Below are 23,486 nucleotides of genomic sequence, written 5' to 3' on the forward strand. Positions count from 1 at the left end.
AGAAAGCCCACAAGATATCATTTAGCCAAGAGAACTGCTGCTGCCTCAGGAGCATCACACTTATTGTGTCCTAAACTAGATCTTAAAAGCAGCATGTGCTCATGCGGGCACTTCCCTGGCCCCTTGAGCCTCATTACTCTTAGGTTTCTGATCCTATGTCCACAAATCTTGCTCTCATGTCCCACAGGCAGAGGCGAGCCCAATTGTGCCATGAGAATTCCTCCCTTATTTTTTCTTACTGTTTAACGTTTTACTTGGAAATAGTTCCAAGCGTAGAGAAAAGCTGCAATAAGAACTTGCTAATATTGATACAGTACTTTATCAAAACTACCATGCATATAGCAATTTGTTTTTCTATGCAATAATGCCCTTTAAAGGATCTGTCCTCCAATATGGGAGCCAGTGTGGGGTCAGATACTGCATTTAGTTGTCTTGTCTCTTTAGCCTCCTTTAATCTGGAAACCTCTTCACAGCCTTTTTTTTGACATTAGTACTTTTAAAGAATACAGACCTTTTAAAAATAGTATGTTTCTCATTTTGGGTCTAATGTTCCCTCATGCTCATTCAGGTAACAGCCTCAGCCTAGCACTGCACAGGTGGCTACGGACCCTGGTTGATTTTCATCACTTTGTCAAAGTGTTGTTCCATTTCTCCACAGAAGCAACACGTGGTAAGCTGAATAATGACCCCTACAGATGCTGACATCCTAATCCAAGAAATTTATGTTACCTTATGTTGCAAAAGGGACTTTGCCTTGACAGGGATGCAGAGAGAGTCAGAAAGAGAAGGTAACGTGACAAGAGAAAGAGATCTGAAGGTGCTATGCTGCCGACTGTGAGACTGAAGGGCCCAGACGCCAAAGAATGCCTCTAGAAACTAGAAAAGGCAAGAAACAGATTCTCCCCTAGAGCCTCCAGAAGGAACCAGCCCTGCCAACACCCTGACCTGAGCCCTGGAAGACTTATTTCAGACTTGTGGCCTGGTAAATTCGTGTTTTTTTCAAGAACTAAGTTTTTGCTAATTTTTCAAGTGGAAACAGGAATCTGCTATATAACTCATAAGCAATGTGTTGGTGACACTTGAAAAACCACACAAATATGCTCCTTGACAATTTACCCCAAGATTTTATTTACATCAGTGGATGACTCTTGCCTGATTCAGTCTCCACTGTGATTACAAAATGCTAGTTTTTCAGCTCCCTCCCCTTAACTGGTTGGCACTGAGCTTTCTATAGTAAGGGTCTCACCTATTTGTATATTCGTGTCCTCCACTTACTTATGTATTTATTTCCCATACAATCTCATGACTTCCAATTTTTTTGATGGTTTATAATTTATTATCCTTTTCTTTTAGGGCACAAACCCTTCTGGATTTACCTAGTGGGAACCAAGGGCTGGTTCAAACTAAGCACAAGCGGACAGGATCAGTGTCGTGGCCTTGCCGCCTGGCCTCCAGGAACTGGCACCGTAACCCAAGACACAGCCCCCCGTAGGCTGATCCAGACCAAAGTGGAGGTTGGTGTAAGGATTCCAGCCAGTGGGTAGGGCGTCACCAAGGGCAGAGACGTTCAAGAATGACAGTTATCCCCCGTGCCTCCGTTAAAAAAATAAGTAAATAAACCTAATTACCTCCCTCCCCCCACCAAAAAAAGACATAGTTGACAGTGGGGCACAAACAAACATGAAGAAGACTCACAGCAATGGCTGACACCCAAATGGCCGCAGATCCCACACACCATTTCGGTTTTCCAGGCTGAATGCTGCACACCTTCCTGAGTTTCTGCTCCTCTTCAGCCTTTGGGGGTACCCAGAAAGAGCCCGTAAGACAAGGCCCTGGTGAAAGGACCCCCTTCACCAGCACAGCGCTCTCACCTGCGCAGCAGGACAGGGCAGGGCGGGTGGACTCGCTCCCTCGATGCCTGAAGCCCCAGCGGCTTCTCCCTTTAGCATCCCATGGCTTCTCCCTTTAGCATCCCATCGTTGGCTGCTTTTCTTCTTTTGTGATGTAAAAAAATGCTCTTTAATTTTTGGGGGGAGGGTGATAATTAGGTTTTTATTTATTTACTTTTTAACAGAGGCACTGAGGACTGAACCCAGGCCTCATGCCCACTAAGCAGGTCCTCTGCCACTGAGCTCTGCCCTCCCCCACTGCTTTTCTTCTTGAACATTCCCAACCCTGCATCATTTCCTCACACTGGCCTGTTTCTTTTAGGTTCCACCTGGCAAATTCAAAGAGTTCCCTTTTACTACAGAAAGAGTGCACTTTAACTACGTGCACAGAGCACCAGACCAGCCTGAGCAAGAGATACCGAGTGACAGCCCTTGGAGCTTCCATTCCAGCCATCAGTCAACTGAACTTGGGCTGAAGGGCTGGCTTCCCCACCCCCATACTTCCGTAAAAGGCCTCCAGCTCTCACATGGCAGAGCCAGAAACCACACTCACATGTCCTCTCCCAGCAGGACACACTGTCTCTTCAGACATGAAACATTTAACCATCTATGGCCAATAGATAAGGGATAAAGACTAATAAGACTAAGAAGAAAAAAAACAGAAACACTGAGTGTGAAGGGACCACAGGATGAACACACAGGATCTGAAGCTCCCTAAGCCCTAGGAGGAAGGACAGACGGGTAATTTTATGTATCATATTCAACTTAGACAACTGGAAGCAGGCAAGGCAGGGTTGTCTGAAAGCAGAGGACACAGCATGGAGTCTAAGGAGCATATCTGTCCCTTTGCAATGAACTTAGAGCTGTCAGAATCACTTACTGAGAACCTGAGTTACCAGCATCATCATCTACCACTAAGTGAAGAGTATTTCAGAACTAGGACAAGAAAAAAGGATTTTCCAATAGGCGGAACCAGGAATGATCTCTACCAAGTTAACTCCAGTAACACAACCCACATCTACAGAAAACAGCGCCTCGCCATGTGCAGTCCTGGCCTTTCATCTCTAGGCAATGGGGGGGGGCATCCCCCCAGTCCTCCCTCTGGATCTTGGAGGGCTTCTGTCAAAACAGACCTGGCTTGTTTGGCTTGCTTCACCCAGGAGAGCTCCTGACTCTTTTATTCTATTACCATGCATTGTTGCACAGAGAGGGCCTTGTTCCCTAAAACTTCACCTTAAAGGAAGCACTCACTGAAATGACCACCATGTGATTGGCTGCCACCCACAGATGAGGTCTTTATTAATTAGCTGGCCAGGGCATCGCTGGGACCCCCAAATACAGGGATACGCATACCTGTCCAGCCACATTTATCATCTGATTTCCCAGGGAAATCACATCCGAGAGTATTCAAATAGCTTTCCAAAAGTACTGGGCTATTTCTCACCCATGTTCTATTTCTCATTTTTGAAATAACAAGTAAAGCCTGAAATCAGTGGAATGACTGCGCTAGGTAACTGAGATTTTAAATGGTTCTGGCCGAGTAGAACTGATCTGCCAGTAATGGTTTGAGATTGACAGCAGAGTGAAGGGACCCAGCCTCCCTTCCCCACCATCTAAATACAATGAAACGATGGAAGCAAAAACTGTAGGTCAGGGGTCCGTAACCTGACATCTATGGACAGAATTCTTTGTGGCCCTAAACTTGGATAGGAAAAACCTATGTAGCTTTATTTTCACTAGCCTCTAACTGAAATCCAGCATTTCCTTTAAGCATGAGTGTAGGTGACATACCATGTTAGCACTGGCAGTACCTATGACTTTGTTAACGAGAAGTCACATGCATTCTTGCCATATTTCAGTTGCTACAGATCTTGTTTATAGTCATTATGCTTCAGAATTGTATTTGACCCACAACTAGATCCAGTTGTATAGCAAGTTATTAAAGCACAAATATTAAACCTGAAGTCTTTGAAAAACAATGTAACTTGTTACGTAAAGCAGATATGATTATAAGGTATTTAAAAACATGTTTCTGAGGAGGGGCTCACAGGTTTCACCAGGCGGCCAAAGGAGTCCATGGTACTAAAAAGGTTAAGGACCCGGACAGGGGCTTTCTTACAGCAAATTCAGATTGTTATTAGCCACGAGATCCCTGGGCACATTTCAGATTTTGACAGCTGGCCTACTCAGGGATGTTAACCTCCAATTCACAAAGCTATTTTAAGACTAAGCAAGAGAATGTAAAGGCAAGTTGTGTATTAACCCAAAGCACAGTGATGTAAAAGATGACGTGGTATAAAGGCACGCAGCAACAGGGTGAAATAGAAGGAGCTTAAGTGTTTCTTTGGGGCCTCATAGCAGCTCATGTCAAATAACGCTGCCCAACCAGCCTGGAGAACAGTGCTACTCACATGGTGCTGTTCCAAGACAGGTAAGGAGTGTGTGCTGCAGTGTAGACCAACATACTGCTTCCTTCACTGAGGGAGTCTTGCTGGGGATGAAAAGCTTCAGCCAAAGCAAACAGAACAAAGTGCTTAGAAAATAAAGAGCTGGTTGAAGGACTTCGAGTAGCACTGCTCTAGTCTTGGGCAAAGGCCAAGGATACATCACATCACGCCCTACACACACACTTCCTTCGCCCTATCCCAGGAGTCATGGTAAAAGAATGAAATTGATCAATTGAGATGAACACACACTCTGACATAAGCAATAGTTAAGCAAGGGACTATTCAACTGCACAGGAAGTAGCAGCATTTTAATTTTGCCCAACAGAAACAGCGTGAGCCCAGCCTCCTCCAGCCCAGGCAGATCACCATCAATCAATGTTTTTAAATATTCAATCACATTTTCAGGAGAAAGCAGCATTTCTTTCTTCCTTTTTTTAAATAAATGAATACTTGATACCTGCTGATGTGAATAGAATTTAAACTACAGCCACATTTGTCTTGTCTTTAATTAAAAAGCAGCTATATACTACAGTATATTCTATTTTAGATTATAAAGGAGACTACAACACTAAATAACACTACAGCCATTAAAGTAATATAACAGTGCTTAGATCTTATAACATTTCCTTAAAATGCAGCAAAAGTAGAGGTTGGTTTTAGTTATCAAGGGTTCAATTTGCATGCTTTTCTTTTAAAACAATTACAAAGATGTTTAAAACAATCAGACATCCTTTCTCCAATACAAAGAAATGAACTGGGTCAGAATTCACCATTATCACTCAAAGTCAAAAATGTGTTTCTTTCCCTTCTTCCTCACATACTACATACCTTATTCTCTCCTGGAGATGTCTTCCACCACCTGGCCCAATCTGATACATTTCATTTCTAACCCTCAGCTTTTGGCAGGACCTGTGTGTCACCAAATTCACCAGCAGATTTAGCCTCAGACTCAAGCTAGCCTTCAAATATAAAGTTATGCCACATATTAACAACAACATATCCAGATAGCAGATATACTTGGTTTATTTTCTAAAATGGAAAAAAAAAACAATTCTATTTACCTAAAACTGTGTTCTAACATTACAACAGTACCATCATTTTTAATCTTACACAGTATAGAGAGACTTTAAAAAGCATTCTAGAGGAGTCTGAGGGGGTGAGTAGGACTTCCAATGCTGTTTTTAACACCTCTATGTGCAAGAAAAATATTTGCTGAAAGCCAATCTAGTTCCGACATGACTCTCCTTTTATTAGTTATTGTTTCTTCTCCCGTGCCAAACCAATAAAGAAGAAAAAGCAGGCATACATTTATTTTTTAAAGAATGTTACACACCATGAACCTCTCTCAGGAGGAAGTGCTCCAGGCTGACACTAATTTTATCTCAAAACAGACATTGGCTATTTCATTTTTCATGTTTTGCTCACTGCAAATTCACCATAAATGAAATCATTCCATTGATAAAGCATAAACCTTTTATAAAATAACAGCATAACCCAGTGATTTCTAACAATCCAAGTCAATATAACCTCACCTTTGATGTGGACTGTGCACCCAGAAACACACCACCAAGCTGTTACATGCGCCTCCTTAGGTGAGTTTAAGTTGCCCTTGTGGTTGTGGGCCTCTCCACACATGAACATCTATCATCCAAAAAACTTCTCAAAAAAATTTCACAGCAGCAGCTCAAAGCAATCTTTATCTTTACATCTAATACGCCGGTAAGAGTGGGAAGAGAAATAAGCTTTTGATTTTCAAGTTTACAGTAAGGCCAAATCCTTTCCTATCCTCAGGTCCATTCTATAATGAAGAGCTGGTAGATGCAATAGGTTGTTTATCATTTACCACAGTGCTAAATGAAGTCATTACTACAGTTCAAAAAAGGCCCCAAGGCCATCCTATTATAAAGAGATAAATGGCACCGAGTGATAGAACTAAAAAAAGACCAGGAGACACTTTTATTTTGTGAGATCAGAAGTGAGAAAGAGGGGACCTGGCCGAAATAAAACAACAGACACACGAAATTTCTCATTTTAATTTTAATCGAAGCATTGCTATTCATTTTTTTAAGTCTTTTCTTATAAGCACCAGATTTTAATATCTGTATCAATTTGGGGGGGGGGGGAGAAACTCCATCAAGAACTTCCCTCCAGAAGAAAACAATGTTTATCCCTCCAAACAACCCAATTCAAAGTCTACCAAAACAAAAAAAGCCCACACAGAAAAAAAATAACAAAAATCACATTCTAGGGGTTCAGTGCATTTAGCAGCCTTCACTGTGCTGTCTAATCATCCTTCAGCTGACTTTCAAAAAAATAACACCCTAGTTCATCAAAATATACATTTTCCATTTGATTTTTAAATTAAAAAAATAATTAAAAAAGAAACTTGAAGGAATTCATAATCAATTGCCTGACTCGTTTCGATGTCACATATGAAGGGTCAGGAAGGCTATTTGCAGCACACACGATTAGGGGAAATTGATTTTCAAGGTTTAGCTTTCTTCCAAACAGTGTAAAATACCCACCTGGCCAGGGAGTCAAGGAATAAGAGGTAATTCAAGGAAGAACAGGCATCACTTAAAATTTGTTTACTGACCTACAAATTGGAAGATGGATGAAAGCTTCAGTGCTTACAGCACTGTGGTAATGAGAACGAAGGCCCCTTAAACAAGGCCACTTTGCAGCCAGGCCGCCTACCACCTGTGACACTGGGTGAGGGGGGGAGAGCAGAGAAAAGGTTAAAGGGACAGAAATATTCTCTCAGGTCACACGACTGCTTCCAAGGACTCTAAAATGGTTTCAGGAATCATATTGGTTGGGGAGTGGGGAGACAAAGACAAGAGGGAGGCGAAAGGTAGGGTGTAGGGGGGATGGGAGGAAAAAAGGGGGATGTGGGAGAAGGCAAGGGAGTGAGGAGGAGGAAAAAAAGGGGGAAGCATGGAGAGTAAGAGGAGGGGAGCCGGAGGGTGGAAGCCTTTTCTCCAAATGCTATCACCTGATTTCTAAAGACTTTCAACATTGTTATCAACCAAGACCTGACTGTAACAAGCGCTCTGGGGAGGAACCCTGACGAAGGTGGAGGTCCACAGGCCGCGAGGAGCCTAGCCAGCTGCCACCCACCCCCCAGCCTCGGTCACAGAGCTCAGGCTCCCAGGTTGGGGCCTCACTGGCAGCCAGCAGCAGTCACAGGGTCTCCCTGGAGAATGAAAGCTGCTGTCACAGGAAGCTGGACCCTGCCACCTCCAGTAAGGAGGCTTTGGTCTACAGACTCCAGTCCATTTTTTAGGAGGAAATGCACTATAAATTTCCAATGACAATGCTCTCATTTGGTTCTTCTCTGGGTTCTTCCCTTATCTCTCTGGACCTACTTTACTAAGTGAACTAATGGAGAACCTCAACATTAACTTGGCGATCCTTAGCATTATTTTTAGCTCTGTCTCTACCGCAAGCCAGAATCAAGTGAAGTGTAGAAACGAATATTAAAGTAGGATAATTTTCATATGAAAGTAGAATGAGCTTCTCCAGTCAGCCTGCTACAGCCAGGGTGGTGTTTTAGGGCTGAACCTCACACATCAATCCCTGGGCAGGCTGCTGGAGACAGGTCCCAGCCCCGCCCTCCAGTGTTTCTAACTGGGCAGCAGCCTAGGGTAGGGCTGGAGAATTTGCAGGTCTCAACAGTTCCCAGGTGATGCCGTAGTTCTGGGGACTGCCTGTGAGAATCTGTGGGGCCAGATCGTTAAAACGACCTGGGAAGTTGTGGCAGGCCGCTCTCCACAATCTGAGGGTGGGACCAGGAATCAGTATTTTTTTTAAAGCTTCCAGGGATTCCAATGTGCAGCCAAGTCTGAAAACCAGGGTCTTATATACTACAGAACTAATTCTGTTTGTTTAAAATGTTAAATAGGCATGGGATTTATATGGATGTTCTGATTTGGCAACAGAATGATATGGTCAAAGGATATAATTCCAAGTATGAAGGGACACAGACAATCTCCTTCGAGAATTCCACAGGACAATACAGGCGCCCCAGCTGTTCTTCATAGAGTGACAGGGCTTCCGTCAAATTGACACAGTTCCCCTAAATCAGAGAGAGAGAAGCAAACAATAGGATTCGTAAGTCCTTCTGAGGGTCCCACTCATTTTAAGGTCTCCAATAAATGAGAACAATTATAGCTTTAGATAAAAGTTCATCTCTGAAAATGAGATAAGGCTTTAGTACTTTCACAAATTGCACTGAGTTCTATTTATAGATCCATTAGGTCATTATCTTTCTACCTCATTTACCGAGCCATTTTCAAATTATTAGAGTATGAAGCAATAGAAAGCAGTGAGACCAATTTCTCATTAGTGACACAGTCATTATATCAACACCATGCAATTAGCAAAGATTCATACACATAACCCATTCAAAATAAGTTTTCCCAATAGTCACCACTGTGTTGAGAATGAAGTATCAAAAAGATAATGTTCTGGATTTCCAGAATGGCTTAAACTATGACCCTCCTAAGAGTCTAAGACATTGACACAGAACTATATTCATACCCCCTGTGCTTTCCCCTAAACCTGTGATTTATTTTAAGGTATAAGAGAACAAAAGTCTGTTCAGGATATATACACTAAGGATATTCCCCAGTTCTAGTCTTTGTCAAACATTTTCTCTTGACTTCATGGTTCTTTTTTCCCTTTCTTGTCAGTTTTTTTGTTTGTTTGTTTTTGCCTCCCCAGCACCTAAGGGTGGTCAATGAGACAGTGGAATTCTGCCAGCAAAGTTTTTTTTTTAAGCTGAAGTATACTTGATTTACAGTATTGTGTTAGTTTCAGGTGTACAGCGAAGTGATTCAATTATATACATATTTTTCAGATTATTTTCCATTATAGGTTATTATAAAAATTGAATATATTTCCCTGCACTGTACAGTAAATCCTTGTTGCTTATCTATTTTATGTATAGTTTGTCTCTGTTAATCCAATACTCCTAATTTATCCTTCCCCTTCTCTCTTCTCCTTTGGTAACCATAATTTTATGTCTATGAGTCTGCTTCTGTTTTGTATATAAATTCGTTTGTATTATTTTTTAGGTTCCACATAAGTGATATTTGGTTCAGGACAATCAAGTATAAACAGAGTGACCCTGCTCCTTCAACTTTCTTCCAGCCTATAACTTAGATGTGTTATTTGGAGCTGCAAAAGCCACTATGACCATAAAAAAATAAAAATAAAAGATGAAGAGAATCAGATGCTGACCAAGACACAGTAGAGCTGCTGAACAAACACAGTATCTGCCTAGGTCTAGAGCAGTGATTCCCAATCTTTAATGTGCATATGAATCATAGCGGGGGCTTTGTTAAAATGCAGATTTTCATTCAGTAGGTCTGGGCTAGGGCTTATCATTTGAGCACAATTTTCCCCCAAGGGCTTTTCATAATGGATTTAGAAAACATGATGGGTATTTTAATATTACCTATTTCCTTTTAACCTCTGAAGTTAACATTTGGAAGAATACTGAATATATGTGCTGATCCCATTCCTTCATAAGACCTTCACTATCAGTATGCCTCAAAATAACCAAGTACAATGTGTAAGATGAAAATTATTCACAAATAAAGTAGCCTGTGATGTAAGCATTCCTCAGGATGGCATTTCCAAACCAACCAGCCAGCCAGCCACGGGCAAGTGGGTAGACAGAACTATTCCGAGAGCTGGCCTTGGCGGTTTTAACTTAGCACATTCGCTCAGCATGTTGTCATCCTTCAGTGCCAGCCTGTTTAGTAACCCATCATCTAGGGTCCTGCAGTGGGATTTGGCCAAAGTGCCCTTCACCAGCATATAATTTGGTTTCAACATCAAGTTCACCACGAGAGTATATAAACACCACATGTGTAATTTAAGATTCACAAATAGAAAACACTGCCTGGTTGTTTTTAGAACACCTCACTCCTAGGGAAGCTATAGAATGGGAATGCCACCAAGGTTCACAGTTTAAGATTTTCCTTGCCATCTTAAAGTTGACACCACGCTCTCTCTTTACAGAAGGTATATGGGAAGACTGCCTAATAAAGAATGTGGTAAGGAAATAGGTTAGTTTCAATTTGTTTTTCCCCAACACTGTCATAAAGCAGTTTAAAAAAGAAAAAGAAAAAACACAGATACCTATCCAAAAAAAGTAACATGATACATTTCACTGTCCTGGGTATTTAAATGAAACTACATTGTTCTTAAGGCACATGGGAGATGCAGAACAAAAATCTAATAGAAAATAATTAATCTATTAAGGATGAGAGGAAGGGAATAATGTGGCAAGATACGGGCACCCCTAGTGGGTAAATCCCAATACAGTAGTTTCTGTCCTAGAAGGTTCTCCTTGCCCCAAGTTACCTGTGGGTGACATTTGCTTTTTTACTTTATAGATTTCAGTATTGTACCTTTTAAACAGCTTGTGTGATTTCTGTAATATTAAAGAAAACAAAAACAAAAAAAACAGCACAGCTCTGGAAGAATATATCCTTAGTAACACCATCTTTATCAAGTTCAAAAGCAAGCAAAATTAAATACTACGATGAGTTAGTAAACCACACATACGTGAAACATCTATGAAGAACAGCACAGAACAATAGAAAAAGAAATAACACTAAAGATGAGTTACTCCCGAAGGTGGTCAAGAGATCGGGGGGGAGGTAGACATGTCAGGGGTACTGGTACTGTCCAGGTCTGCAGGGGGTGAGCGGTTAGTATTTTTGTATCATAAGTTACATGAATGTCACATGAATGTCACATACATATTTTTGTACTTTCAAATAACTTAGTTTTGGTTTTGTTTTTAATGGGGAGTAGGGTAAAAGGCGGAGGGAGGCCAAGCCACAGGATCTGCCTCCTCATCCCTAAAAGCAATTCTTCCCCAGATTCAAATTGCCTTGGCCAACCTGCCAGAGGTGGCTGCACCCCCACACTCCAGTACACTTTTCCTAGTTTTGTGGCCCCTTGACAAGGCTGTCTGCAGGTAGCCACAGTGACACCAGCGACACCAGGAATTCACCACTGTAATGCAAGCAATTTTAGGCAGGAACATTTAGCTTTTGTCTGTCACCAAGTAAGAGGTCCAACATTTTCATCCCATCTTTAACCTTATTCCATTCTTAAGCTACAGGCTCAGGGAAGAGGGCGGTTGTGAATCCAGGCCATCTCCTGAGCATACCATGTGGCAGCATAAGAAAACATTACACTGTGGCAATGACATCAGTACATCCCAAGTCAAACCACACTGTGCTCCTGACTTGACTACTGCTTCTTCAAAGGCCTACGCCCCCAGTCTGCATGACACATTCAACAACCCAAGGTCCAGTGGGATTCCTGGGTATCATAAAATAGGATCGCCTTGAGTTTCCAAGTGTTATGAACAGAGGGACAGGAAACAAGTCCTAATACATCTTTTGGACAATTCTTAGAAACCAGCACAGCCCTGAGTATTTAATGGCATTTTTGGTAAAAGTTGGTTGGCAAGGGGAAGTTATCAAAACCTCGATCATTATAATTACAAATGGGCAGTGGTCAATTGTCAAGCAAGCATTTCCATGACTAGTCCATACTGAGAAAGCCAATCCCCCAGGAAAGCAGTCTACCAGGCAAATAGTCACAACAAAAGATAATAGTCACACTTTCTTCCTAATTGCACCTGTTGTCTTCTACAAACTGACTGGTCTGCAGTAGATCCCAACTTTTTCAGCCTTTTTGGATTAAAGACCCCAGAGCCTCATTCTCCCTCCAGTTAAGTTCCTTGAGATGTCTTTCTATTGGCAGGAACATAAAAAGAACTAAATTCTGTCAATATATGCTCTGACTGAGAAATATCCACTCATGAAAAACCTAATTCACTGAATTTGGGTTGCTTTTACAAGAATAAGACGACTTTGAACAGGTTTCACTGTAGATTTCCTGTAAAGCAGGGGTCAGCAAACTTTTGTCAAGGACCAGACAGAAAACATTTTAGGCTTTGCAGGTCCTGTTGTTCATCACAGGTATTCCAAGCTGCTGCTGGAGCGCGAATGCAGCCAGAGCTGCTGTGACGAACGGACGTGGCTGTGTGCCAAGAAAACTGCAAAAACAAGCAGCAGGTGAGATGGAGCCCATGCTTCACAGATACCTGCTTTTAAACAGTCAGTTCTAGAATGTGTTTCAAATTTCAAAACATCAGGGGTTTAAAAAAAAAAATCCGTTCATAGACAGTTGCCTCTTCTCAAAGCTTCCCAACACTGTCACCAAGTGTGAGGTCTACGAAAATCTGCCACGTGTTGGGGGGGCTTACGTGCAGGGGGAGGAGGAAGAAAACAGGCTGGGCTAGACACTAAATCAAGGTGTCTCTCAGAGTTGCCAAGTTGCTTTCAGGATTATCTTAGATCTCATCAGCTGTCGAGGGTCTGCTTAAAAATGCCTCCTCAAGAGAATAAGGTTAGGCTCTCTCTAGCAGTTCTTGACTTTTAAATATACCAGTGCTTTAAAAAAAAAAAAAAAAAAAAGGCGGGGGGGATGTAGGAGTCTCCTGAAAATGCTTAAGAATTACAGGGACCAGAGGGCAATACTAAGTAAATGCTTCTCTTCTGCTTATGGATCAAGGGGTCTTTGTACCCAATAAAGAGAATGAATCATCAATTAGCTGCTTTTGCTGTCCTTTTCAAAATGTTAAGGACTTCAGTAGGAGACACACTAACTTCAGTAGGAGAAACACTAACTTCAACCTTTCTTTTAAAGTTAAGAATCCTGTAGAAAATGACGAAAACACAATCCGCTTCCATCTGGTGGCAGCAGCTCATACTACAGCCAAAGCAGTTTACGAAATTTTTGTTGATGGCTTTTCCATTAAGAATCTCCTAGAGGATGGGGGGGGGGGGGGGGGAACACACAATCTCTGTCTCCATCTGGTGGCAGCAGCTCATACTACAGCCCAAGCCCAAGGCTGATAAATCGGGGCAGCTGCGTAACAGGACACAACAGAACCCATTAATTCCCGAAAGATAACATGTCAGCGATTTACAAACTCAGTGCTTGAGAGAATATAATCCAATTATGCTGTTCTATCCTTAACAAACCTAAATTTCAACAATACGCATTCAAATTTCAAAATACAAAATCTCTTTTTCCCCCCCGGTACAATAGGGCTTTATTTATCCACTTCTATACTACATCTTCAACTACCTTCTTTCATATTGAGAATGCTGGGCATGACGGAATTAAAATATTGCATAACTGCTCAATTGCTGTATGCCACATGACAAATACAACCACCTCTGAATAACAATACTAATACCATCACCTCCAATATGATTACTGAAAATGCATAAAGATGTTTGCATATGCTTGTCCCATTCTCTCCCGCCCACCGTTATTTGTAGTAGTTGAGCCACCTCTACATTGTCAGAGCACATAGCCGTCACATACTGTACCTCCTTCCTTTTAACCTTCATCTCCAAGTTAACTAGAGTTAGTGCTACCACTTAGTCTTCATGTCAATGTCTCTCTAGGTATTTTGGTTGTCTGAAACACAAAATACAAAATTATCTTTGAGTTTGGGGGAAAAACAGTTAAGTAGTCTTTACCTGTGTAAAATATTTCCCATTCTGTTTCAATACTTTCATTGAGAGGTCAAGAATCAGTCTGAGAAACTCCCATGTGGAATCTGGATGTTAAAAAAAAAAATTTGTTTTATAAACGTAGGTTTTTCATGCCTCAGAAACATCTAAAGTCCAACATTCACATGAATACTCAACAATACAAAAAAATAGTCATGCACTTAAGATCTAATATTCGAGAGCTTATTCGTGGATGGTAAGGTACCGTCATATATTCTGTGTTCTGCACACACGTGCACATACATGCATGTACAGGCAAAGTCAAAAGCAAACGTGCGTGTACGTGGCACTGTTCTCACAATACCCAGCAAGATTTGACACAAAGGCAGTGGTTGAAATCTGAAAGACAACAGCTTTAAGTAAGGGGGAAAGCAGCAGCATCCTGAGAGAGAAATCCCAAGGGTCAGCAAGGGTCATGAGGTGTGGACCCAAGTCTGGCAACTCAGCAGGCAGACCAGGTAATAAAAAAACATTAACATGGAAATCCTAAGCATGCAGTGATTTCGAGTGTATGGCTTGAGAAGGGGAATTGTGCCTGGTGTTGCTTAGAAAGGTCACCAGATTGTCCCAGTATAAGGTAAAAAAAATTAGATTATGTAAATCAACGATCAAACAAGCTAATGCCTCAATGGTATGATTATGAATCATTTTATTTCATGTTTGCTTTAAATGACTAAGTTAATTTTGTTCATTTAGTGGCAGAACAGGATTTGACCAAAGCCACATCCAGTTATCTTTCCACACTGGGCCTCAGTTTAACTACCTTTAATAAATGAAGGAACTTCACTAGATAATCTCTTAAGATCCTTTCCTTCTCATATGGTGCCAAGAAAAACATTTCCATCAACGTTACCTTGGTTGAAAACAAAAAAAAAACAAAACAGAATCTACCTTCTTCTGGAGATGTGGAGATTGGAACAGCTGTCAAATCATTAATCACATAATCAAACTCTCTCCCTTCTTTGGCGTACCTCTTCAGGACTGGAATACAGTCTTCTATTAGAACCTTCCAGAGAGAACAGGAAGAGAGATGGGTGAGCCAACACATGTGGAAGTAGTTAAACCCGTGTAGAAGGAAGGGGGAGATGCACACTGGGGCTGAGATCCACAGCACCTGCCATCCGAACAGAAATGGCTTCCATTCACGCCTGCTACTGGCTGAAATTCAGGGCTCAGCGCTGGCTTTAAGTGCTTCTCATTTACCCTGAACTCATTTCAGGTTCTGTGATCATCCCCATTTTACAAATGGAGAAGAAACACACGAGAAAGGTCACATCACTTATTAAATCTCCTTTTCCCAAACTGAAGACACCTTAGGCTGTATATTAGCTTTGCGTGTACAAATACACACTCAGACATCGTCAAGTCTCCATGCCATCCCTCTTTCTTTTTCATCATACCTCTTGTCTACTATGCTTCACAGTAAATAAAAGGGCCAATCTCCCTTCACTATGATTATTCAAAAAAAATTTTTTTGGCTATTCTTAGATATTTATGGTTATAAATGAACTTCAAAATGATTTGGTCTAATTCTAAAAACCCCCTTGGAATTCTGATTTTCATCCAAGAAATAACATCTCTCTCCACATACTCACACTTCAGTTGCTGTCTTTCAACAAGATCTTAATTCTTATCAGCCTCACAATACCATTCTTGTTAAATTTATTCCTCCATACTCAACAATTGGTCATTATTTTGAATTGGATTTCCGGCCCACCCTCCATGCTCAATTTCCATTTAAGCTTTTGCATTTAGAATAAGGAAAAAAGTTTGTCTGCCTTTATCCAATCACACCACCACATTCTGATGAATTCATCTTGTTTTCTAGGTGAGTTTCCTTTATTTTCTGAGCATTCATCCTCTGCAAGTAATCTGATTTTTTCTATATTCATACTATTTTCCTTCCTTACTGCATTAATGACTCAAAGAAAACATTAAATAAAACAATCCTCCTCTTGTTCCTAATTTTAGTGGAAATGCCTTATATCAAATGGCAAAATATGTAACATTTTTACATTTGATTCTATTATGTTTAGGTAGTTTCCCTTCTATTGCAATTTTATCTTACCAAACAAGTCTTTATTAAGACTGCTAAATATTCCCAAGTGCTTTGTCATCTGTAAATACCAATGTTACTATTTATATACCAAATTGCGTTAAAATTCTTATCTTTACATTTATTAACTAAATCTTTTTTGGACATAATATGTAAGTCTTTAAATTGCTAGATTTAACCTACTGCTCTTTTACTTGGAAATCTTGTGCATATATAAAAAATCTTTAGTTTTCTTTCTGTACTGCCTTAATGATTTTAGTATTAAAATCTATCATTATAAAAGGAATAGGAGTGCTTTGAAACATTTTTTATTTTCTAGAAAAGGTTAACACAGTAATTAACTATTTTTTCAATGATAAACAGCTGCAAGGACCTGGTTTGTTTTAATAGCAGTATTTTAATGGCTAAGGGGTTTGTCTACTGCTGCCCAACAGAGCAGGAATACCCACCCTTCGAGAGCTCCAGGAACTCTTCCGCCTCAGAAGGATTTTCCAGGCTCCCCCTGGTGGTGGTTTTGTTCCAGAAAGGTGGGGACGCGGTGCGGTTTAAAATATTTTGTGTTCTCTAAAATGCCCCTCTATTTATGTCACTATCTGCCTTTGGTACTCTACCTTCAGATGCAGCCACAAGGTGAGAAGTTATTTTCTGGGGCCATTTGTAAATCTTCCCACTTATATCTGTATCTGGCCTCTAATTACAGCAGTCTACAACACAGTACTGCAGCTTTGGGTTTGTGGTCCTAGTTAGTTTTTTCTTAGTCCATGTAAGGAAGCCACAGAAGGAGCCAGGAAGACATGAATTTGAATCACTCCTCTAAAGTTACCCCACAACCCTGAATCAATGTCCTTCAAAACTCTCCACTGTCTTCTTCCATAAGACTAGAAACATTTGGTACAGGTGTGAGGTTTAAACGTTTAAACACTTCAGGCAGGGTAATTTTTAGCTCACAGTCAAACAAGTCTACCATGCTCTAAAGACCCTAATTTCTCCTTTTGTTCTTTCACGTGTACATTATATTTTGACTTCTGTGTACACTACAGCCTTCTCACCACCCAGCACCATACAGCTGATCCTCTTTACCCATTTCACCCTCCCCACCCCCCCCACCTCCACCCCACCGCCTTCTCAGAAGCAATACTCTATTCTCTGTACCTATGTATTTTTGTTTGGTTTGGTTTGTTCATTTATTTTTTTAAAATCTTTTTATATTCCATGTGAGTGAAATCATACATTATTTTTCTTTCTCTGGCTATTTCACTTAGTATAATTCCCTCAAGGTCTATCCATGTTGTCACAAATGGCAGGATTTCTTTTTTTTTTTTTTAAATGGCTGAATAGAATTCCATTGCATATATATACCACACCATGATCTTTATCCAGTCATGTGTTGATGGACACTCGGGTTGCTTCCATATCTCAGCTATTGTCAATAGTGCTGCTATGAATGGGGTGGGGGGGTGTAAGTATCTTTTCTAGTGCTTCTGTTTTCTTCAGATAAATAACCAGGAGTGGAATTGCTGGATCCTCCCTCCCTTTTTAACCTTTCAAATAGTGAAAGTGAAATATGTATCTTTCTTTCCCTTTTCCCCATAAAACCATCTCAACTGCATTTTAACGTAGACATAATTCCTCTCTCAGCTTAAAAAATTAACGTGATATGAAAAAATTACTATGAAATGAAATTTGGAGGCACACACAGAAGATGCCATAGGGTAAGTTAGTTATTCATATAACAAATTAAAGCACTCATCGAGATTGTTTATAAAACTGGAGATACACATTTAAGATTTCGGTCAAATAAAATAATGTATTTGCTTAGCTATCTTGCTCTACCAAGCACTGTAGGTATGAGCACTGAACATATGCATCCTGCAAGTACAATACAAGAGCTATCCTACAAACTGTAATGATTGGATAACTTGCAAGCACAGCAGAATTTAGGACAGAAACTAACTTGCTGTGCAAGAAGCAGTGATTTCAACATCAAACATTTTAATCATCTACGCCTTCCAATTAAATCTCTGAATTCTCTCTGAAAGACTCACAGAGAGCATCAGGCTAGAGGGACAAAGGTGGTGGAATGCCAGGTCATAAAAAGGTACATGACATCTTTTATAAAAGAATGAATTAATGTTATTAAATTCAGAGAATCTGGAGTTGGTAATTTCCTTTTTTAATGATAGGTACACACCTTCCCTGAATACAAATGTATAGAGAACTCAGAGAGAACGAAGGATGATGGCAGAACAGGCCACCTCAAAATACGAAGCTTTGGCATATTGACTATTTTGAGCTGTAAGCACTTGGGAAAAAGCAAATGTAGCCAGAGACTTTCTCTGAACTCTTTATCTGAAGACAGAGCCTCCAAAAGCAACTCAATTGTCATAGATCCCCTTCCTGAGAGATTCATCCAGGGTAGCTGGCCTCTTATCACAGAAGAGGAGACCGACACCACACCCAGACAAACTTTGTCACAAACTATCACACCTCCTTATCTACTCTTCTAAGGGCACTGTTCATTTTTCCTAAGTCATTTACTCCCCCCAAGACACCTACGCCCCCTTTTCCCTATTAAGATGACATTGAAGCTAAATTCAAAAGCTACTTCTAAGTTATTTTTCTCTGCCTATTTTCCATATATACATGAGTTAAACATGTTAATAAACTTGTTTTTCCTCTTGTTAATCTTTATTACAGGGGTTCTCAGGCAAGAACCAGAAGAGTAGAGGGAAATTTTTTCTCCCCTACAAGATGATCTATCACCTTGATGATTTACATTCTTAGCCAATCATACTTAAAGCAGTTTTAAGAAAGCACAGTTCTGATCAATAATCTTATCAGTTCACTTAATAAAACCATTATTTGGTGAACATTACCTGATAGCAGTCTCCTTTAAGATTGTCTAAGACATCGCCACATGTTTTTCGCATGTATTTCTTACATCCGTCAATCACCATTTGGTCAATGTTCAAAAGAGGTTAAGGAGAAATTTCCCCTGTAATTGGATTTATGAAAGAATTCTGAAATATAACACCTTAAAAAAAAGATTAAGATGAACACAACACTAATGTGGGTATCACAAGTTTAAAAAAAAAAAAGATGAATGAGATGATTTCACTTGTGCATCAAGAACACTCAAAAGGAATTGAATTTTCTTCTAATGAAGAAGCCATTTCAGCAAGTGCTGAGAGGTAGACGTGGTACAAAGGTTACTTTTTAATTCTCAACTCTGTTTCTTAGTTGGTGGCCACATAAAAAGGCTATTGATACTAAGTTGAAATGTTTGTTCAAGGTAGTCTTAATAACACATTTGCCTCGTAACATTAACTGGAGTCTTAAGACAAAAAAAGAGAAAGAAAATGAAGCCCACTTAACTGGATCTCTTATATAACAAAGGATATCTCTACCATAGTGACCATCTTTGGTTTCAGTTTGACTATTTCACATAATATGCCCCCATCTCCACCTCCCAGAATGAGTACATCTTTGCCGGTGTAATCTTCCTTGCCACTGCCCATGATGGCCCGGGTATACGCCAAGTCACTTTCTGCCAAATCTAGGGAGGAGAAACAGATCCAAAATGGTGACTCTACCCAAACGTACACACCACCCTACTTACCATACTACAAAGTGCTGGAATCTAGCCTAAAATGCAAAATTTTTCATTTTCAATGTTTAAAAACTATCAACAATGTACAGAGGTATTTTTAATTTTTTGGATTGTGGACCTTTCATTAACCCTGCTCATCTAACACCCAATATGTTACATAGATTATACACATACATAGTTTAGTCAGTGGGAAGAAAATTCAGTCTCAAGATTCTTCTGATATGATGAATAATTAAAAGCAATTATATGTTTCTAGATGAAATAAGATGTCAGAGTTGCTTTAAAATAATGAGAGGGAGAGAAAGTGGACTAGAGTTTAGGAGAAACAAGACTGGCCAGGAGTTGATGATTGTTGACACTCAGTGGTGAGTATATGTGGGTTCATGATACTATTTGGTCTACTTAGGTTCGAAATTGTCCATAACATAGACTTCTTAAAAGGAGGGCGAGGGTACAGCTCAAGAGGTAGAGCACATGCTTAGCATGCACAAGGTCCTGGGTTCAATCCCCAGTACCTCCTCTGAAAACAAAGAAATAAGTAAACCTCATTACCTACCCACTCAAAAAAAAAACAACAAAAAAAGTAATTACATTCCTTTGAAATACTCATCACCAAGAAACTAAGAAAAAAAAAAGATTATCAAGACAAAGTTTCCATGGCTCTGCTATAAAACATGAAAGCCCAGACAATGAAAGCCCAGGTTAATCCGATGCAAATGTTCATTGCAAACAAAAAAGCAGGGCCAAGGACAAACCTGGACAAATCCACAACATTGGTATTTGTCAGGAAAGCACCCTAATCTAACACACGGTCGCTCTGTTACATGATTGGGGTAGCTAGGGATGGAATACTTACTAACATCCCCACTAAGGATGAGAATGTTTCCAAATTGTTTCGAGTGTAAAATTTTAATGTTCTGGTAAGGTGAGTCTTCATCATACACCACTTCATCTATGTCGTACTCAACCAGACGGCCATCAGCAGTGGGCCAGTATCTGTCAATGGCCCCTCCTCGAACTATGGGTGGTAAGCTGTAAAATAAGGGAAACAGAAATGAGTCTTACAACAAATGCTACTCTTATGGTGAGGCTGCCTTAAAAGAGGACCTGGGAGCCAGAGTACGCAGGAGCCACACGACCCCAGGCAGACTTCTAAAGAGTACACAACAAATCTAAAGCTTGGGGTTTTTAGGTTATACAAACATGGCTACTGACAAAGTTCAACACCGTTGTACAGTAAGAGTTTACTTTTTAAAAAGCCTTTCTGACAAGCTGTAAATTTTCCCTAATAAAAAGTTAAAGGAGAAAATGACCATGGCAGACATCACACTTCACTCCCAAACACTGCAGCAAGGATCTCTTAAGATTGTGTACACTGCCACTCCAACATCCATGCAAGTGCACACAGATGGAATACCGTCACCTAGCACAGAATCCATGTTCAAGTGTCCCCAACTGCCCCAATAATCCCCTTCATAGCTCTTCTACTTTTGAAGAATCGTACACTGTATTTTCCCTTTTTCTTTCTTTTTTTTTTAACCCTCACTTAATCTAGAACAGTCTGACACTCTCCCCCTGCCATGTCTTGCATAACATTCACATCTCAGGAAAGTCAAGACCAGGTGCTCTACAGACAATCCCTCAAGTAGGTTTGCCTGAGGATCTCTTCATTATTGTCAGGTTGGCACATATTATAACAAGCATCACATCAGGGGCATGAGATGTTTGCCTGTCCTATTAGTGATGATGCTAAGAGTGATCATGCAGTTATAGGCGATGCCAACCAGATACCTCCATTTGCAAAGGTACCTTTTTTTCCCTTTGAAATTACTAAGTAGGCAGTCCTCTGAAACTGGGTGAAGGTCCTGATCTCCCAATAAACCTTCACCAGTAGCTCTGGCATCTAGAAGATTCTTGCCTGAACCAATAATTTACTAGAGTGGCTGCCAACCGATGATTTCTCATTCCATTCTTTTGTAAATACTCAGTGCTTTAGATAGGGTGAATGTACTAGAAACTACCAGCAGAGGACACTACATGACGGGAAAACCAGACCTGGAAAAGGGGCTTGGCAACTCTAACAGGAACTAACAATACGAGAACTCAGCACACACACAACACAACCACATGCAAGTCCTGTGTTCTCAAGTACAGTGGGATTCACAGGAAGACAGCCACAGGCACCTAAAACGCTGGGATCAGCTACCTCTGACTTGCTCAGATGAGTCTTTGCTCTCTCTGCTCACCTGTTTCCAAGAGTACAGTCTGAACCTGTCACAGGTGCTTGAGGCCTTCTGTGAGGAAATACTAGTATCTGTAAAAAGCACTGAATTTACAAAGCAAATTCCCATAAATTCTCATTTAATCCAAACAACTCACGGTTTAACTACTTCATCTTTCAAGCCAACAAATTCAGCTGTTGGAATGAAGAAGACCAGAGGTTTTTCTCGTAAAACATGGAGCCCCCATCAGGCAAACAGGACTTGGGGGAAGCCTCTTCTACCCCTGGCTGATGGGTGGAATGAGGTGGGAGAGTGAGCCACCTGTGACACTGGATGACGGTGACAAATAACAAGTCACAGGCTTTCAAGGGAGGGAACCCACCCCTTGGTTGACAGACAGCCAGCTACAGGCAATTACTGAACCAAACCCACTGAAAACAAACATTGCCCATTGTCAATTGTGTCAACAGTGCCTTGGCTCAGGTACAGAACTCTTTCCTCCAATACAACACAATGGTTTTTGAAAGACATGCAAAGAATCAATGATCTTTGAGAATGAGGAAGCATCACCTTGATGAAGTACTCATGCTACCAGGAAGTGTATCTCCCTGAAATGGGCTTTGGGAGATATTCTGGAGTCCTACACAGCTCTTGTTTCAATCTTCACTGCTGAAAATTGAAACTGGACCATAGAGAAGAAGTCAGAATATGCCCTAGGCTTCAGGTACACTGTGTAAATTATGAGAATTTGTCTTTTCAACAAAACAACTGATGTGAGCTCGTTTTCCTGTTCCTTTTCTTGTGAAAAGTAGAAAACAAAAATTTTTTTTCTCATAAAAGTCATGGGTTCTAAGTTGAAAATTTAGATGTAATTCATTGATCACAGGGGAGTAATCATTTTAGCTAGTGTTACTGAGTCATTTAATGATTCCATCTCTAAAAAGGTTATTCCCCAGGTAGAAAAGTGGCACCATTCTTGTCCTTTTGAGGCCAAAAACAAAGCGCCTACAACTTTCTGTTCTCTCCACCCTAATTTTATGAAAAAATGTAAAAACAGCAACAAGGAGAAACAAGGCCTATGCTGTGTTTTGAAATGAAAATCTGCAGTGTACCTCCACTCACTTCGAAAACTCCCAAACCAACACCACCAAGGAACTAGACTTGTCATGAATGCTGAAGACAATAAATGCATTCCATCTATTTACTCACTCCTAGAAGTAACCCTGAGAAAAATCAGACCAATAAAGAAAAAAAGAAAATCAGGCATTTTGATGTTGGCCAATTCATTATCACCGCCCCGAAGACACAGTGGGAACCCATTCAATTCAAATGAATGCAGATTAGGAAAATTTCGTAAGCAGAAAAAGAAACTCCTGAAAGAAGTACGGGTGTGAATAAGTTCTTCAAGGATGGGGAAGGGCCTGAGGAAACCTAAACTGAACTTGGGTGGGGTCAACAAGTCAGGGTGCTCTGAAAGATTTCAACAAAGGGGACAAGTTTCTTGCAGTTTCCAGGCTTTCTATCCAACTTTCCAGTCATCTTACATCTGCCCCGGGGCTTTCCTCCAGGCTAATCTAACTTAGCAATATGAGTCATTAAGGACAAACATCCTAGCTCCAGCCACCAAAGATACCTTCCTTCT

At 40.6% G+C, this 23,486-nt stretch overlaps 1 protein-coding gene across 1 annotated transcript in view; it reads right to left on the bottom strand.

Moving 5' to 3' along the window:
- Positions 1 to 6,358: 6,358 nt before the first annotated feature.
- Positions 6,359 to 23,486, bottom strand: part of SMS (spermine synthase) — a 41,018-nt gene continuing 23,890 nt past the window's right edge. The window contains exons 5-11 of the mRNA XM_064483324.1: positions 20,479 to 20,654; positions 19,412 to 19,568; positions 18,889 to 18,976; positions 14,848 to 14,962; positions 13,924 to 14,003; positions 8,299 to 8,414; positions 6,359 to 6,861 (exon numbers count right to left, since the gene is read on the bottom strand). Coding sequence (XP_064339394.1) covers positions 6,822 to 6,861; positions 8,299 to 8,414; positions 13,924 to 14,003; positions 14,848 to 14,962; positions 18,889 to 18,976; positions 19,412 to 19,568; positions 20,479 to 20,654 — 772 coding nt within the window. The 3' untranslated portion in view covers positions 6,359 to 6,821. The remainder of the gene's footprint in view (positions 6,862 to 8,298; positions 8,415 to 13,923; positions 14,004 to 14,847; positions 14,963 to 18,888; positions 18,977 to 19,411; positions 19,569 to 20,478; positions 20,655 to 23,486) is intronic.

This window comes from Camelus dromedarius, chromosome X (genome assembly GCF_036321535.1).
Source record: "Camelus dromedarius isolate mCamDro1 chromosome X, mCamDro1.pat, whole genome shotgun sequence".
Lineage (NCBI taxonomy): Eukaryota > Metazoa > Chordata > Mammalia > Artiodactyla > Camelidae > Camelus > Camelus dromedarius.